General features: G+C 37.9%; 1 protein-coding gene and 1 pseudogene across 1 annotated transcript in view; one reads left to right on the top strand and one right to left on the bottom strand.

Moving 5' to 3' along the window:
• The window catches only part of OCA2 (OCA2 melanosomal transmembrane protein), a 309735-nt gene that overhangs the window by 184518 nt on the left and 107423 nt on the right, over positions 1 to 17794 (bottom strand). The window contains exons 14-15 of the mRNA XM_063091522.1: positions 16939 to 17071; positions 848 to 995 (exon numbers count right to left, since the gene is read on the bottom strand). Of these exons, the coding sequence (XP_062947592.1) occupies positions 848 to 995; positions 16939 to 17071 (281 nt within the window). The remainder of the gene's footprint in view (positions 1 to 847; positions 996 to 16938; positions 17072 to 17794) is intronic.
• Positions 3246 to 4028, top strand: LOC134373872 (serine/arginine-rich splicing factor 12-like; annotated as a pseudogene).

Raw genomic sequence — 17794 nt, 5'->3', positions numbered from 1 at the left:
GAGCCAGCCCAGAGGGCCAGCCCTCAGCGGTCGGCTGGCTTCTGCAAACTGCAGCACACAAGACCATTCTAGATTTCATTCACAAGGATTCATTTTCCCCCTGCCTCTATGGATTCCTCATCTCTATGCACTCTCCAGCTCAGGCGTAGGAGCAATTCAACACCCCCCAGGAGGCAAAAGGCTCCTGCTTTTCCCATCACAGCATCCAGAGTGAACACACGCTAGAACTCAGCATCTCAGCAAAGCGGAAAAACTTACCAATTCATGGTTACCCCTTAAGTCACACCATTGATTAAAAATGAGTGCCAGGAAATACATTGAGCAGGATTTCAGTATTCTTTGAGGTGCCTGAAAATCAACTACTGACGAATATTTTGTCCAATTAATTTGTTACATTAACTGTTTTGATTCTCATAATGCAACAATTGCAATGTAGGAGGTGGAACAGTCCAGAGTGAGTTCAATACCCAGTGTCACCCTTTCAGAGTTATATCACTGGGCAAGTTGCTCAAATTTGCTGAGCCCCTTGATTTTGTGTCCTTAAACTGTGCTAATGCCAGCTACACCCTGCAGAGCTAAGTGAAGTTTAGATAAAATAACGTATCATAAGAGGTTCAGCACAGTATACGGGTATCTAAAAATGACTCATTAGTCTACAGCTAGTGTCACTAGTTTGTACTGTCACAAAATGCTCTGAAGAACAAACATTTTAACTCACTTCATTTGTGTATCGTATGACATTTGGACACCACTGGAGTGGTAGTACAACAGGGTGTTCATGCAATCCCACCATCAAGCACAACCACTAAAGATGAGAACCTCTGCTATAAAACAGCCTGCTTGGTACCTGTGGAAGGTGTGCAGCCTTCGGGCCAGCAGGCACTCCAACGCCAGCACCTTCCCTAGCAGCAGGTCACGCACAGCCGTCTCCTCGCGGCTGGCTGGGCTGATGCGCTGTGCAGTCAGACGCCAGACGTGAATCTCATGCTTTAGTTCTGCAGAGAAAGGAAGGTGACGCTCAAGTCTTCCCTGACCTCAGACATCAGCAACACCCCCCTCTGCTCACCACACACCCCAAACAGCACACACACACCAACGACATGCAGGTAGCCCATGGCCAACCCAAAGCAGTGTCTTTTCAGCATATGAGTTATTGTAATGGAGCCAGATGACAAAGTTAACTTTTAAAAACTAACATAGAAGTGAAGTAACACAATTTCAACCCTTTGGGTAAAGAATAAATTCCTTTCTTAAAAAGACACATCAAAGCTAGCACCCAACAGCCTTGTCCATTTCTTGCAGGTATTAGTTCGGGTCCTGCTTTCAGCCAAAATCTAGACATTGCCTATCTTTGAGGGATTCCAGAAACAGATCTAGTGAAAATCAGAAATACAAGTGTAATTCTCAACAGGTAGGGCTTAGGGCTCTCCAGTTGGAAATTTGGTGAGAGGCAGGAGATGGTGAAAGCTCTCCTCAGTGAGCTGAGCTAGAGTCTACCACACAGGTGAGAGAGGTAGACAACCTGATGAAATGCTGAAGTCAACAGACTGAGGAGAATTTTTACCCATCACTGAATTCAGACACCTTCTGATATGGAAGTGCAGAGAGAGATGATCTGTCTCTTCATTGCCTAATAATATTTCATGAAAGTTCACATTTAACTTCTATTTTACCATTATAAATGCTACCTAACTTTCTCAAAATATATATGAAAAATATAAGAAAGCACAAATTTTTCATAAATCAACCATTACGTGCAACATACTATATTCCTTAGTAACCCTGTACTGGAGTCACCTCCTACCAATCCAACCCTGGTTAATCATAAAACACTGCTTGTTCTATCTATCTATATATCTGTCTCATCTAAGAAACAATAGATAGGTCAAGGAAGATGATAAAACCTAGATGAGACAGATTAGATAGATAGATGATAGATAGATAGATAGATAGATAGATAGATAGATAGATAGATAGATAGATAGATAGATAGATAGATTGATTGATAGATGATAGATAGATAGATAGATAGATGATAGATAGATAGATGATAGATAGATAGATAGATGATAGATAGATAGATAGATAGATAGATAGATAGATAGATAGATAGATAGATAGATTGATTGATAGATGATAGATAGATAGATAGATAGATAGATAGATAGATAGATAGATAGATAGATAGATTCTTTCTTTCAAATATCCATGGTTCCCCAGGGCATGCAGGATAAAGGCAAAGATGTCCGTGGAAGACTCAAGATCCTCGAATGAACAGCACCATTGTGAGCTCTGGTCCCTCCACATAAGTTTCAACTCTGTGCCATAGCCACATAAGTCTCTGACCAGGAGATATCATTGGATGCCTTATCTCAGACCACTCCATCAGCTCCTATCTTCCTGAGCTTCTCAACCAACCTCCTACAGTATTACTTAAGGTGCCACATACATGTTTCAAGCAGGCAAAGACAGTGCCATGTGGGATTTGCTCTCTCACAGGACGTGGTGGCTGCCAGGGAGGCCTAGAGGAGTTAGCTCAGAGTTAGGAATCTCAGGGGAAGAAGGTGAGTCCAGGAGGAGAAAAATGGAATTATATGAGTATAAGGTTTCTATAATATTCATTTAAGTGGTATATCATCACTCAAAGTTAGTGGTATGACTATCACTAAAATCATAAAACAGAATTATAGCCAAAAAAATGCAGCCAAAAGAAGAGATAATATAGGATATTTTAAAATACTTGATTAATTCTAAACAAGTCATAAAATGAGAAAAACGAAAATAAAGAGAAAGCACAAATAGAAAACAATAACATGATGATACACTTAAATTTAACCATATCACTAATCACATTAAATACAAATGGTCTAAACACACCAATTTAAAAACAGAGATTACCAGATGGGATAAAAAAGCAAGACCCAACTATATGCTGCTTACAAAGAGAAAACAAAACAAAAATGTAGAGAAAACCTATACAATCAAAAGCTATATAACCAAAATTGATAAACCTCTAGCCATACCAATCAAAAGAGAGAGAGAAGACACAAATTATCAATATCAGGATAAAGAGAGGCGACATTATCAAAAATTCTATAGCCATTAAAAGAATAGTAAATGAATATTATGAACAACTTTATAATAATACATTCAAAAACTTTAAGGAGCTGCTGTGGTGGCAGCTGCAAGAGATGGAGTGAGCCCAGCGGCCACACGCAGACCCAGAGAAAATGGAGGAAGCCACTATGTCTTGCTACACGAGGCCCCCCAACACCTCCCTGTTCATCAGGAACACTGTGGATGCCATCAGGCCTGAGGACTTGTGCTGTGAATTTGGTCGATATGTCCCTGTAGTAGCTATTTACATTCCACTTGACTTCTACACTTGCCACCCAAGAAGATATGCTTGTGTTCAATTTGAAGATGTTCAAGATGCTGAAGATGCTCTTTATAACCTCCATAGAAAGTGGGTATGTGGCCATCAAATTCAAATGCAGTTTTCACAAGGTGATTGCAAAACACCAGGCCAAATGAAATTAAAAGAACATCATCCTTGTTCTCCAAGTGATCATAGGAGATCAAGAAGCCCCAGCCAAAGGAGAACTCAAAGAAGCTCTTCATGGGGAAGAAACAGGAGGTGGTCTAATGGCCTTAAAGAGTCTCAACACAGACGATTTCCTTATACCTAGTCTAAATCTTATTCCAAATCACTACCAAGGCAGTCTACCTCAGTAAGGCAGTCAAGAACTCCAAGAAGGAATTCTGGTTCTAGAAGACGGTCAATGTCCAAGTCCGTACAAAAAAGGTCCAAGTCAATAGAAAAATCACAATCAAGTTCACCTCAAAAGCAGACTACCTCAGGAACAAAATCAAGATCACATGGAAGACATTCTGACTCCACAGCAAGATCCCCATGTGAATCTCTCAAAGGGTACACCAATTCTGAAACTAAAGCACAAACAGCAAAACATTCTCATTTTCGGTCACATTCCAGATCTCAAAGTTATCATCATAAAAACAGTTGGTGAACAGCAACTGAAGAGCACTACATATTCTTTACTATAAGTTATTAAACCTCTCATTATCCTAAATAAAAATTCTTCAATACTTACAGAAAATGTGAGTTGATATTAGTTACTTTGGGCATGTGGAAGAAAAAATAAAAGCTCTCTAGCTTCGGATTAATAAAGATTTGGTCTCAGTTTAAGGGCCCACACCACAAATTATGATGTATCACATGTCACCATTTTATGGAGCATATTTTGTTTACATTGTAGCAGAAGGGTTATTTTCAAAGGAAATGTGTAAAATTTAACTAATTTATAAAATTCTACTTGGATACTTTTAGAAAAATATTTTTTACTTTAAAGTACTTTCCTGTAAAAAGTAATTATTACTGCATAATTGCATAGGGCAGACTTAAACTGTTTGACACCTATGTCTCTTTTGTGTCTTATTTAAACTTGGGCCAATTTCTGGTGATATTAGTTCATATTACAAAATTTGACATCCAGAAAGTAGAATTTATATAGACATCAAGTATTTAAAAGATGCATTCTCTCTTGAGCTCAAAGAAGGTTTTATTTTTATTGGATGGAACAATATAGGTAAGTTGACATGAAATTCTGTCCTGTACCATGTTCACTTCAGAAATGTCAAAACACGTGAGAAATACTGGAATTTGAAAGGTTTGACACTACTTTAAAAATTGTGGTATGCAACACTCACAATCCAAAAATATTCATATTAAGCCTTACATATTTGGACAGTGATACATTTTGTATAAAACCATATTTTATACCATTATTTCTACATACCTACTTTTCACCAGCTGTTTAATTTTTTTCCTTTTAAAGCTCTAGCTCAAGACTTTAAATTATATAGAATAAGTCTTATTATTTTTGAAATAGTGTTTAGTACTTTCTATTAAAAAAGACTTAAAGACTGCATCTTTAAAACTTTGTAGTATTTGAATTTTGCATTACACTGCCTTTCATTTTTTTAAACCATATAACTTTGTAGATATTTATCACTTTTGTAGTTGTTATAGTTAAGAATTTCTTTTAAAATGTGTTTGTAGTTTTCACAGGGTTTTGGTAGTATTTGTGATAAAATGATTTTGCATATGATTATCATGGTGTTATATTTATAGAGCTCTACTTGTACCCCTTGTTGAATTATTCTCTTGAGACTTAAAAGTTCTCAACCCATACAGTTAATATTTGTATCCAGAGTGCTTAAGAAAAAAATCTGTCTTATCTTGTATTTTTAGTATATAGGAGCCAGTGTTGCTTCTATTTGTTTTGAATACAAATTCACTTTTCTTTGCCTTTTAGATCCTATATGTAAGAAACAACTTTTCAAAATAATTTGTATGCTGGTAATACTTGGACAAATACCATAAATTCATGTATATTGTACTTTCTGAATAGATTTTCTCTATTTAATCATAGCAAAATTTATTTATTTCACAACTACAACTCTTTGGAAGTGTTCAGCTATAATGAAATTCAGTTATAAAATTTTTTTTTAAAGTGCACAAGTTTCTTGAAAGATATAAACTACCAGTAATCTCTCAAAAAGAAATACGGCCTGAATAGCCAGCCCTATATACATTAAGAAGTTTGAATTTGTAATTAAAAATTTTTCCACAAAAATATCCAGACCTTTAAATGTCCTAGCACTCGGCAAGACAGCTGACTAGAGGTGGCCAGCCCTCACTTCTAATGCATAAAAAGTCCAAAGCAACAAGTAAATAGTCACCTGTAGAGAGTCTAGGAGAAAACAATGGAATCCAGCAAAACAGTGAGGAAAACCCCCCCAACTTGAAACTCGACATGGCAACACAGACAGGGGAAGCACATGATCAAGACCAGCACAGAGACTAGAGAAATTCTAACTGCTGGGATAAGGTAGGCCACGGGGAAGAGGTTGGTGGCAGGTGCTCCCACCTCAAATGTCTGCAAATCAGGCTGCAAAGTAACCTAATGGCCCTCGTGGATAGTGAGCCCAGTGTTAGGAGCTGCTAAGAGCCCACATGACTGTATTTTTCCAAAGGGAAGTATACACTAAGTACTCCCCACCTCTCTCAGTCCCAGGCTGCTACTGGAAGTCACCATTTTGGGATAGAAGCCAGGGAAGCTCAGAGTCCCAATGACCCAGCATCGCTGCCCACCCCAGCAGAGAGTGTGGGGGGAGTACACAAGCCACCTGGATCCATGTCCTCCTTCCCCCAACCCCCACCCCCTCAGGAGCTCAGAGCCCTTTCAGAATCAGCACCCCAACTCCTGCCTCATCAGAAAGCCAGCAGGGACTTCACTGCTTCCCAGCACTGGCCACCTGGATCCAGGCCCTCCTTCCCCAGGAGCTCAGAGTCCCACTTCATGGCGTGTACCCACCTACACCAGTGGAGGATGTAGGGAGAGTGTGATGGCTGGCTGCTTCAATACACACCCTACTTCCCCCAGGAGCTCAGAGCCCCACCCAACTCAGCAGTTCCCCTACCAGCAAACAGGGACTATGCTAGTCCCTTGTACCCATCACCTGGATCCACACCCACTTTCTTTTTTTTTTTTTTTTTTCCATGTCATACCACAGCAACTTTATTTATTTATTTATTTATTTATTTTATTTTATTTTATTTTATTTTTTTAATTTTATTTTGTCGATATACATTGTCACTGATTATTGCTCCCCATCACCAAAACCTCCCTCCCTTCTCCTTCCCCCCTCCCCCCAACAATGTCCTTTCTGTTTGCTTGTCATATCAACTTCAAAAAATTGCCACACCCACTTTCTCTGGAAGCTCAGAGGCCCACCTGACACAGCAAGCCAGTAGAAAGGATTCAGGGAGCAAGATGGCACTTACTAACATACTCACGCAGAACCTAATGCACAATGCCAACCCAACTATAAATACACAACACTTCTACAGGTAAGAGTCTCTCCCCTCAAAAACTGTTCCAAAAATTAAAAGAAGATACTATACCACCAGATGCCCAGTCATCAACACAGTGATATGAGAAGCATGAAGCAGGGAAATGTGACTCCCCCAAAAGAAGACAATAATTCTCCAGTATTAGACCCCATAGAACACAAAACCAATGAAATGCCTAAAGAGAAATCCCAAATGGCAATTCTAAGGAAACTCAACATGATACAAGAAAAATGATAAAAATCACAATGAAGTCAAAAAATCAATCCAGGACATGTATGAGAAATTTAACAAAGAGAAAGAAACCATAAAAAAAGAACAAAGCAGAAATCCCAGAAATAAAGAATTCATACAACAAAGTAAAAACTACAATCAAGAGCTTAAGCAACAGGCAAGAACAAGCAGAAGAAAGAATGTCTGAATTAGAAGACAGACTTCTCGAATTAACATAATTGGACCAAAAAAAGAAAAAAAGAATTTTAAAAAGTGAAGAAAGCCTACAAGATCTATTAGACAAGCTTAAGCATATAAATATCCATATTATGGGTGTACCGGAAGGGGAAGAAAAAGGAAGTCATTGAAAGCCTATGTAATGAAATAATAGCCAAAAACTTCCCAGGTATTGGGAGAGATATGGTCTCCCAGATCCAAGAAGCTCAAAGATCCCCAAACTGATTCAACCCAAAAAGGATCTTTATGAGACATACTGTAGTCAAATTGTCAAAAGTCAAAGACAAAGAATTCTAAAAACAGCAAGAGAAAAGTGTCAGATCACCTATAAAGGAATCTCCATCAGACTAAAACAGACTTCACAGAAACACTACAGGCCAGGAGAGAGTGGGATGGTATATTCAAAATGCTAAAAGAAAATAACTGCCAGCCGAGAATAGTATACCCAGCAAACATATCCTTCACAAATGAAGGAGAACTAGTGTCTTTCCCAGACAAACAAAAACTGTGGGAATTCACCCTCACAAGACTGGTCCCACAAGAAATCCTCAAGGGAATCCTACATCTGCAATCAAAAGAGCAATAACTATCATCATGAATACATGAGAAAGAAAAAAATAAACACTAATAAAACTGATATACAACCAAGAAAGAGAAAGAAATTCTATCATATCACTACAAAAAAAAAAAAAAATCAAACAGCAAAGACAAGTAATAAAAGAAAAAAGTAACAAAAGATATATAAAACAACCATAAAAAATAAAATGTCAGGACTAAGGTGATACTTTTCAATAACAAGTTAAATGTAAATGGATGAAAATCTTCATTTAAAAGATACAGACTGGCTGAGTGGATTAAAAAACAAGACCTAACTATATCTTGTGTACAAAAAATTCACTTCGCCCATAAAGACACACATAGACTCATAGTAAAGGGATGGGAAAAGACATGCCACACAAATAGAAACCAAAAATGAGCAGGAGTTGCCATATTTATATCAGAAAAAAATAGATTTTGCCCTCCACCCAGAAGCAGGTGAGAGGGAACACCCAGGGTCCTAGACCAGGAGCCAAGAGCTGCAGCCACCTCTGCCAGGAAGCAGGTGAGAGAGCACACCTGGGGTTCTAAACAAGGAGCCGAGGGCAGTACCCCTCCAAAAGCAGGCAAGTGAACATGCTGAAAACACCATTTCTGCAAGGGAGGCCCACCACAGCCACTGACAAGGTTGAGTGTCCTGTGGGCTACCTACACAGTGGATGTGCCTACTGCTGTGGCACTGAAGTGCTTTTTTGGAAGCTCAGAGGCCCACTTGACACAGCAAGCCCCCCCACACCAGTAGAGAGGGTTCAGGGAGCAAGCTAGCACTTACTAACATACTCACCCAGAGAGCTGGCAGACAACGTTAAGCACACAAACACTGCATTGTGGGTATTTCAGAAGGGGAGGAGAAAGGAAAAGGCATTGAAAACCTATTCAATGAAATGATAACAAAAAAACTTTCCATGTATACGGAGAGACATGGACCTTCAGATCCAGGAAGCTTAAAGATTCCCAAACAGATTCAATCAAAAAAGACCCTCTCCAGGACACATTATACTCAAACTGGCAAAGCTCAAAGACAAAGAGAGAATCTTAAAAGAAGCAAGAGAAAAGCGTCGTCACCTATAAGGAAGCCCCTATCAGACTAACAGCAGCCATCTCAACAGAAACCCTACAAGCCAGAAGAAAAAAACTGCCAGCTAAGAATACTATATCCAGCAAGGCTATTCTTCAGAAATGAGGAAAAAACAGTGTATTTTCCAGACAAACAGAAGCTGTGGGAGTTCACCACCACACAGCCAGCCATACAAGAAATCCTCAAGGGAGCCTTGCATCTAGAATCCAAAAAACAATAATCTCTACCATGAATACACAAGAAAGAACAAAATCCACTGGTAGAACAAAAATGCAAATGAGAAAGAGAAAGAAGCTAAATCTTACCACCACAAAAAGCCATAGTGACAATGTAATAATGCCCCTATTTTATCTCTGATTTTAGTAATTTTGTTCTTCTGTCTTTTTTCTTGGTCAGTCTAGATAAAGGTTTGCAAATTTTGTTGATCTTTTTAAAGAATCAATTTGTGGTGCTGTTGATTTGGGAATAGAGATATTGTTTTTTTCATTCCTGATTTCACATATTTCTGTTGTAATCTTTGTTATTTCCTATTTATATTTGCTTTTGGCTCAGTTTCCTTTACTTTTTCTATTTTTTTAAGGTAGAAGCTTACATTACAGATTTGAGATTTTTTTTTGACTGGTAAAGGGATCACAACCCTCAGCACAGTGTGGTCAGCACCACGCTCAGCCAGTGAGCTCACCAGCCATCCCTATATAGGATCCGAACCTGTGGCATGGGAGCTACCAGCGCCACACTCTCCCAAGTGAGCCATGGGGCCAGCCCAGATTTTTCTTATTTTTAATACAGGTGTTTACAAGTATAAGTTTTCCTCTAAATAAAAAAATTCATTCATTCATGAATTTGCCTCTAAGCACTGCATGAGCCCTGCATCCTAAAAGTTTTGATATATTGTGCTTTGATCTTTATCTCAAAGTACTCTCTAATTTTCCTGTGATTTTTCTTTTTACCCATTGCTTATTTAGGATAGTGTTCTTTAATTTCCACATGTTTGTGAGTTTTCTCAATTTCCTCCTGTTACTGTGGTCAGAAGTCATATTTTCTATCATCTTAGTCTTTGAAAAAAGAGAGAAAAGAAAAAACTTAAAAACAAAAAGTTCATGGAAAGATCGTTATTATATTTCAATTCTATTTTTCCATGAACTTTTTGAGGCGCCTTTGTGTTTATATTCTGTTTTATTCATTTTTTTAATGCAATTTATGTTGCTGAATTTGGATTTTTAATTTCTGTTCTTGATTTCTTTTTATTAAGTGAAGGTGTTTTACATAGAAATTAATTTGCCTTTGAAAAGTTTATTCCCCTTCCTCTGCTGAAATTAATTTCATATTTGCATACTTTTGGAAGACTTGAGAGATCTATTTAAAATAACTGTAGAGATTATAAAATGAAACTAATGTTTTACATCTCCAGATATTGTGAAAATTTGAAGCCCTGCTTTCTACAGAGTACTTTGTTATTCATCTGTTACTCAGTTTATGTATTTGTTATTTGAAAAAATGAATGTGTATATCCTTGTAAAAATAAAAATAAATAAAAATTAAAATAATTCCAAAAAAATAAGGAATAATGCAACACCTTGACAAAAAAAGAAGAAAAATAGACTTTGAACCAAGAACTATAAAAAGAGACAAAGAAGGACTTTATATCATGGTAAAAGGATCAATACAGCATGATATAACAATCATAAACATATATGCACCCAAAATTTAAGCACCCATATATATAAAGCAAATGTTACTGGATCTAAAGGGAGAGACAGACCCCAATATATTAATAGTTAGGGACTTTAACACACTTTTGTCATCATTGGACACATCCTCTAGACAAAACACTAGCACAGAAATATTACATTTAAACAGCACTTTAGACCAAATGGACTTGACAGACATATACAGACCATTTCATCCAACTGAAGAACATACATTCTTCTCATTAGCACATGGATCATTCTCCAGCCTAGAAGACATGATAGCCACAAATCAAGTATCAGCAAATTTAAAAAGATTGAAATCACATCAAGTATTTTTTCAGACCACAATGGAATAAAAACCAGAAACTAACAACAGACAAAACTTTGGAAACTATATAAACACATGGAAATTAAAGAGCATGCTCTTGAATCACCAATGGGTCAAAGAAGAAATAAAGCTGAAAATCAAAAAATTCCTTGAAACAAAAATACAAGCACAACTTAATAAAACCTATGGGACTACTGCAAAAGCAGTACTAAGAGGGGAGATTTTTGCAATAAGTGCTTCTATCAAAAAGTTGAAAGATCCCAAATAACCCTAAAATGATACCTCAAGGAACTAGAAAGCAAGAACAATCCAATCCCAAAATCAGTAGACGGAAAGAAATAATAACGATGAGAGCAGAACCAAATGAAATAGAGACCAAAAAAAATTCTATAAAAGATCAATGAAACAAACAGTTGGATTTTTTTTAGAAGATAAATAAAATTGACAAACCATTAGCTAGACTTACCAAGAAAAGACCCAAATATCAAAAATAAGAAATGAAAAAGGAGACATCACACTTGATTCCACAGAAATACAAAAAATCATTAGAGATTACTATGAACAGCTATATGCCAAAAGATGTGAAAATCTAGAAGAAATCGATACATTTCTGGACACATACACCCCACCAAGACTGAAACAAGAAGAAACAGAAAGCCTAAACAAACCAATAAGAAGTAACAAGATTGAATAAGTAATCAACAGTCTCCCAACAAAGAAAAGCCCAGGACCAGATGGCTTTACGGCTGAATTCTATGAGACTTTTAAAGAAGATTTAATATCAATTTTTCTCAAACTATTCCCAAAAATTGAATCACAGAGTATTCTCCCAAACTCATTTTATGAGGCCAGCACCACTATGATACCAAAGCCAGACAAAGGCACAACATAAAAAGAAATTACAGGCCAATATCCTTGATGAACTTAGGTGCAAAAATTTTCAACAAAGTGCTAGCAGAAAAAATATTATACAGTATGATCAAGTGGTATTCATCCCAGGGATGCAAGGATGGTTCAACATACACAAAACAATAAATGTGATACACCACATCAAAAAAATGAAAGATAAAAACCATATGATTATCTCAGTAGACAAAGGAAAAGCATTTCATAAAATTCAACATCCTTTTTTGATAAAAACTCTCAACAAATTAGGTACAGAAGGAAAGTATCTCAACACAATAAAAGCCATATATGACATACCCACAGCTAACATCATCCTCAATGGGATAAAGTTGAAAGCTTTCCCTCTAAGAATGGGAACAAGACAAGGATGCCCACTCTCACCATTCTTGTTTAACACAGCACTGGAAATTTTAGCCAGAGCAATTAGGTAAGAGAAAGGAATAAAGGGCATCCAAATTGGAAAACAGGAAGTCAAATTGTCCCTGTTTGCAGATGACATGATCTTACATATAGAGAAACCTAAAGACTTCACCAAAAAACTCTTAGAGCTGATAAATGAATTCAGTAAAGTTGCAGGATATGAAATAAACATACAAAAGTCAGTAGCATTTCCACACACCAATATACTAGCAGAAAAAGAAATCAAGAATGCCATCCCAGTGACAGCAGCTTTGAAAAAAGTAAAATATCCAGGAATAAATCTAACCAAGGAGGTAAAAATCTCTACCAAAACACTGATGAAAGAAATTAAAGAGGACACAAAAAAATGGAACAACATTCCATGCTCATGGACTGGTAGAATTAGTGTTGTGAAAACATCCATACTATCCAAAGCAATCTACAGATTGAACACTATCACATCTACAAAATCATCTGTATCAAATTACCAATGATATTCTTCACAGAAATAGAAAAAGCAATCCTAACATTCGTATGGAACAACAAAAGACCTCAAAAAGCCAAAGCAATCCTGAGCAAAAAGAGTAAAGTAGGAGGCACTACACTACCTCATTTCAAATTATACTAAAAAGCTATAGTAACCAAAACAGCACGATACAGGCATAAAAACAGATAACTGGACCAAAGAAGCAGAACAGAAAGCCCAACAACAAACCCACATACTTACAGCCAATTATCTTTGATACATATATTGGGGAAAGACTCTAAAAACATACATCAGGGAAAAGACAGCCTCTTCAATAAATGGTGCTAGGAAAACCAGATATCCATGTATAGAAGAATAAAACTAGACCCCTCCCTCTCAACATATACAACTCAAAATGGATTAAAGACTTACATACAAGACCTGAAACAATAAAACTTCTAGAAGAAAATGTGCTCTAGTACACAGGACTAGGCAAAGACTTTATGAATAAGACCTTAAAAGCACAGGCAACAAAAGTTAAAATAAACAAATGGGATTACATTAAACTAAAAATCTCTACACAGTAAAGGCACAATCAACAGAGTGACAAGACAACCTACAGAATGGGAGAAAATATTTGCAAACTATGCATCCAACAAGGGATTAATTTCCAGAATATACAAGTAATTCAAACAACTCAAAAGTAAAAAATTAAATAGCCCAATTAAAAAATGGGCAAGGGAGTGCAATAGACATTTTTCAAAGAAGATATACAAATGCTGCAATCATCACTAATCATCATGGAAATGCAGATCAAAACTACATTGAGATACCATCCCACCACAGTCAGACTGGCTATCATCAAAAAGACTGAAAATAACAAATGCTGGTAAGGATGTGGAGAGAGGGGAACCCTTGTACATTGTTGGCAGGATTGTAAATTAGTACACCCAAAGTGGAAAACAGTATGGAGGTTTCTCAATTAGAGACAGAACTACCATATGACCCAGCTATCCCACTACTGGGTATACACCCCATGGGATGGAAAGCATCATGTTGAAGGGATACCTGCAGCACCAATTTTGTCGCAGTTCTGTTCATAATAGCCAAGATACAAAACCAACCTAAATGCCCATCAACAGACAACTAGATAAATAAAATGTAGTTCATATATACAATGGAATACTACTCAGCCTAAAAAGTAATGATATTCTACCATTCACAGCAACATGGGTAAGCTTAGAGAAAATTATGTTTTAAGTGAAATAAGCCAGGCACAGAATGAAAATATTGCATGTCCTCACTCATATGTCACAGCTAAAAAAGAGAACAAAACAAAACAAACAAACAAAAACAATAATAATAATAAGTTGAACTGTTAAAAGAGAGAGAACTATGGTTACTAGAGGCAGGAAGGGGGGGGTGAGAAGAGATAGGCTGATTAATGGACACAAAAGTACAGCAAGATAGGAAAAATAAGCCCTACTGGTGTACAGTCAACCCAGAAATCTATAATCAATAATGTTTTTCTGTATGTAACCAAATGACTAAAAGGAAGGAGCTCAAATGTGCACGTCACAAAGAAATGATAAAGTTTTACAATGGTGAATAGGCTAATTACCCTGAATAGATCAACACACATTGTATACATGTACTGAAATATAACTATGTACCCCATAAACATGTACAATCAATACATTTCAATTAAAAAAATTTTTTTTCTAAGTGTGCTAGCAAACATGTAAGGAGAAAGTAATCGCTATTCTATATACACTCTTTCAAAAAATTGAAGATGAAGAAATACTTTCCTGCTCATTCTGTGAGGAACAACAAACACCGACATCATAAGAAAGGAAATTGCATACCAATATCCATAATATACATAGAGACAAAAATTCTACACAAAGTATTAGCAAGAAGCAGCATTACCTGAATACTTGATGACCAGAGGGTCAGACTCTGGTGGTCATTGGTGCCTTCCCCTGAGTCAGTCAGTCATGTTCTTCCCATTATGAGCACTTAGAAGGCTGGCCTATCCTGGCCCCTTGCAATTGGGGGGCAGAGTGGAGCCACACTATGCTCTCTGCCTAGCCACCAGCAGCTCAGTGTTCTGAGAATAGAGACAGGCCACTGCCAGCCCACAGTGGGTGGGAAGCCAAAGTGAGGAAGAAAACAGAGTTACTTTTTCACTGCAGCATCACCAAGCCTGCTCTGACAGGTGCTCTGCACACACACCTGCTAAGCCCAGATCTCTGGGGGAGGGCTTGGGAATCTGTAGCTTTACCAAGCACACCTAAACTGGAGACTCCCATGCACAACGGTGGTCCAGAGCACTCCCTCTGACTCCACACAGCCCACTCTATGTCAACTTACAGCCTGTCTGGCACTGCCATGGGGTTTGCCCAGGTTTGTCCACTCTCAGCTACTCCTCCACCTTTCCCTAGAAGCTTTTCTCTGTTCCTTTCTCAAGAAGAGTAAGGAATAGATTATATACAGACATTTATTTTCTACACTTCCAAATCTGTATATCCCAAATTCATCTCAAGATAAGATTCTCCAAGAAAGCTTACTAACCGTACATAATTCCTGGAGACAGAGAGCTTATTAACTATACATAATTCCTGGGGATGGGCCTGGTCGTTTGCATATATAACAATTGTCCCGGATCACCAGAGTGGTCAGGGAGAGGCTGGCATAAGTGAATGGGATAACTGTTAGCCTCAACACTAACGCACAGCTGTGCACACACAAGCTTGAAGAGAGACTGATGAGCCATCATGATCACAGTCTCCCTCACTCTCCATTGGTCCAATCCTTTCCATCATAAAACCAAACCTATGTGAAATAATTTCAAAAAGTTCATGATCAATTGTTTCAATAAAAATAAAAAATAAATAAAATTAAAGGTTTTTTTAATTTTTAAATAATTAAAAATTAAAGGTTTTTTTAATTTTTAAATAATTAAAAATTAAAATATTTTTAAAAGTTCATGGAAGGATTTGTGTTCTTTTAACTCTATTTTTCAATGAACTCTTTGAAATACTGCCTAAAGAAGCAGTTTCTGCTTATTGTCCCATTTCTCTGGTAGAGGTGACTACATTTTCCCAAGAATAAGCTTGTTTTATACAGATGAATTTTGAGAAAGTATGGGATACATGTTTTCCTAAGCAGATCAAAGATACTCAAATTCTGAATGAAAGTCACACATGAAAGGAAGATAGATCTGCCTTGGACAGTCACCATCTAAGAAGTTGGAGCACAGCACGACCATACTCTGATCGCATGGAAATGGAATTTGGTTATCTTATTAAAGATTTTTAAAAATCAAGGTCCTGTAAAGCAGAGGACAGAGGAATAACAGCATGAGAAAGATAAACGTACAATTGATAAGCTCAAGGAGGACATGAGTGAACCACATCTGAAATCATCAAGAAAGCAAGGCACCTTCATCCCAGAGCACCAGTTGGCTGGCACCTCTGTTACCTGAGCAACCTGCACAGCATTCACATTCACAGCACCTGTTTCCCAAATAATCTATTGCTCCTAATTAATTCTAATTGGTAATGTTCTCCCTAAAATATCTACTAAAATTTTTGAGAAAAGTGCAAAGCAATAAGATGGCCAGAAGCCCTCTTCCCATGGCTGGTGTCTCACCAGTGTGCCCTCGATTGGCATGGCACACTGTCCCAGCTGGACTGTGTTGCCATAATTGTAATCATATTTAACACTCAAACAATGACATACTGTCTTAGCACTACAGTCTATATGCTAGGTTATCTGTACTGCACACATGTGGTTTGAGAACATCATGACATGTGAGTTGCATATGACAGCCATTATTTCCCACCTCTCACCACATTACACTGTACAAAAAACTAAAGAGGCTCAGCTCATGAATTTTAAGGCCCTGAAACAACACTGTATACAGTGAGGCACACATGGACATCACCAATACTGAGCAGGCAGCATACCAACGACAGACACTTCTCTACATGTGATAACATCCACCTGTTCATAAGAACTTCCCCTGGGGAAAAAGAAATTATGGTAATGAAATCTGAGGCTGTATGAGAAGGTGCTTGTACTCACCAACAATCTCACTGGGTTCCTTGTTATAAAGCTTTCTGTTCCAGTAAAGGAGTCTGAGAAGTGGAAAGGAGACCAGGAGAACAAGGCAAATCCCAACAAACATGTGTGCTGTGAATCCTGCGAAGTCCAGGCCCTGGAAATAAAAAAGGGGAAATGGAATGACAGGCAGGCCTCTCCTCTGCACAAGTGGAAGCTCCCCACTTCAGGATGAAGGGAGGGCCTCGGAGGTGGGAGGTACATCAGGGCTTCTGGGGGGCAAGGGTCCTGAAGCCCAGCACAAAGCCCAGGAAAGAACATTTGCTTCTAGTCACAATTTTGAAAAAGTTTAAGGTTAGTGTCTCTCATGTCGAAAAACCAATTCTTACATGAATGATAAGCCATCATAGGAGGAAACAAAAACAGGCTATCACTTCTAATTCCAATCTTGGCTTGGTCAAGTGCCTACACCACTGGAATGACGCATTACCCCAGGATTTGGTGAAAAAAACTGAGGAGGACAAAACATTAAACTATGTGACAATATTTGCCTATTTAAAGGTAAACTGTTTTTTAAAAAACATTTCATTTAAGCCCCTGCCATTGATTTGAGAGAAATACCTCGTGGCTGGAGAGCATAGCCCTCCACAGGCACCCAGTGCATCAGGGACAAGGCCGCCTAGGGTGCTGGGACCAGCCCTGAAGGACTCAGGCAGGAGTATTTTCCTTCCCCTCATGCTTCCTTGGCCTGCCTATGGGGCTATATGCCATGGCCAACACTGAGGTTGTCTTTATTTGGGGGCAAAATCCCCACTAGGTTAATTCGTCCAGGAATAAGCGAGCAGCATCACTGGTTGGTTTTGCTCTTTTATTTACTTCG

Source organism: Cynocephalus volans, chromosome 3 (genome assembly GCF_027409185.1).
Source record: "Cynocephalus volans isolate mCynVol1 chromosome 3, mCynVol1.pri, whole genome shotgun sequence".
Lineage (NCBI taxonomy): Eukaryota > Metazoa > Chordata > Mammalia > Dermoptera > Cynocephalidae > Cynocephalus > Cynocephalus volans.
The sequence above is the reverse complement of the archived record's forward strand: the minus strand, read 5'-3'. Positions and strand labels throughout refer to the sequence as shown.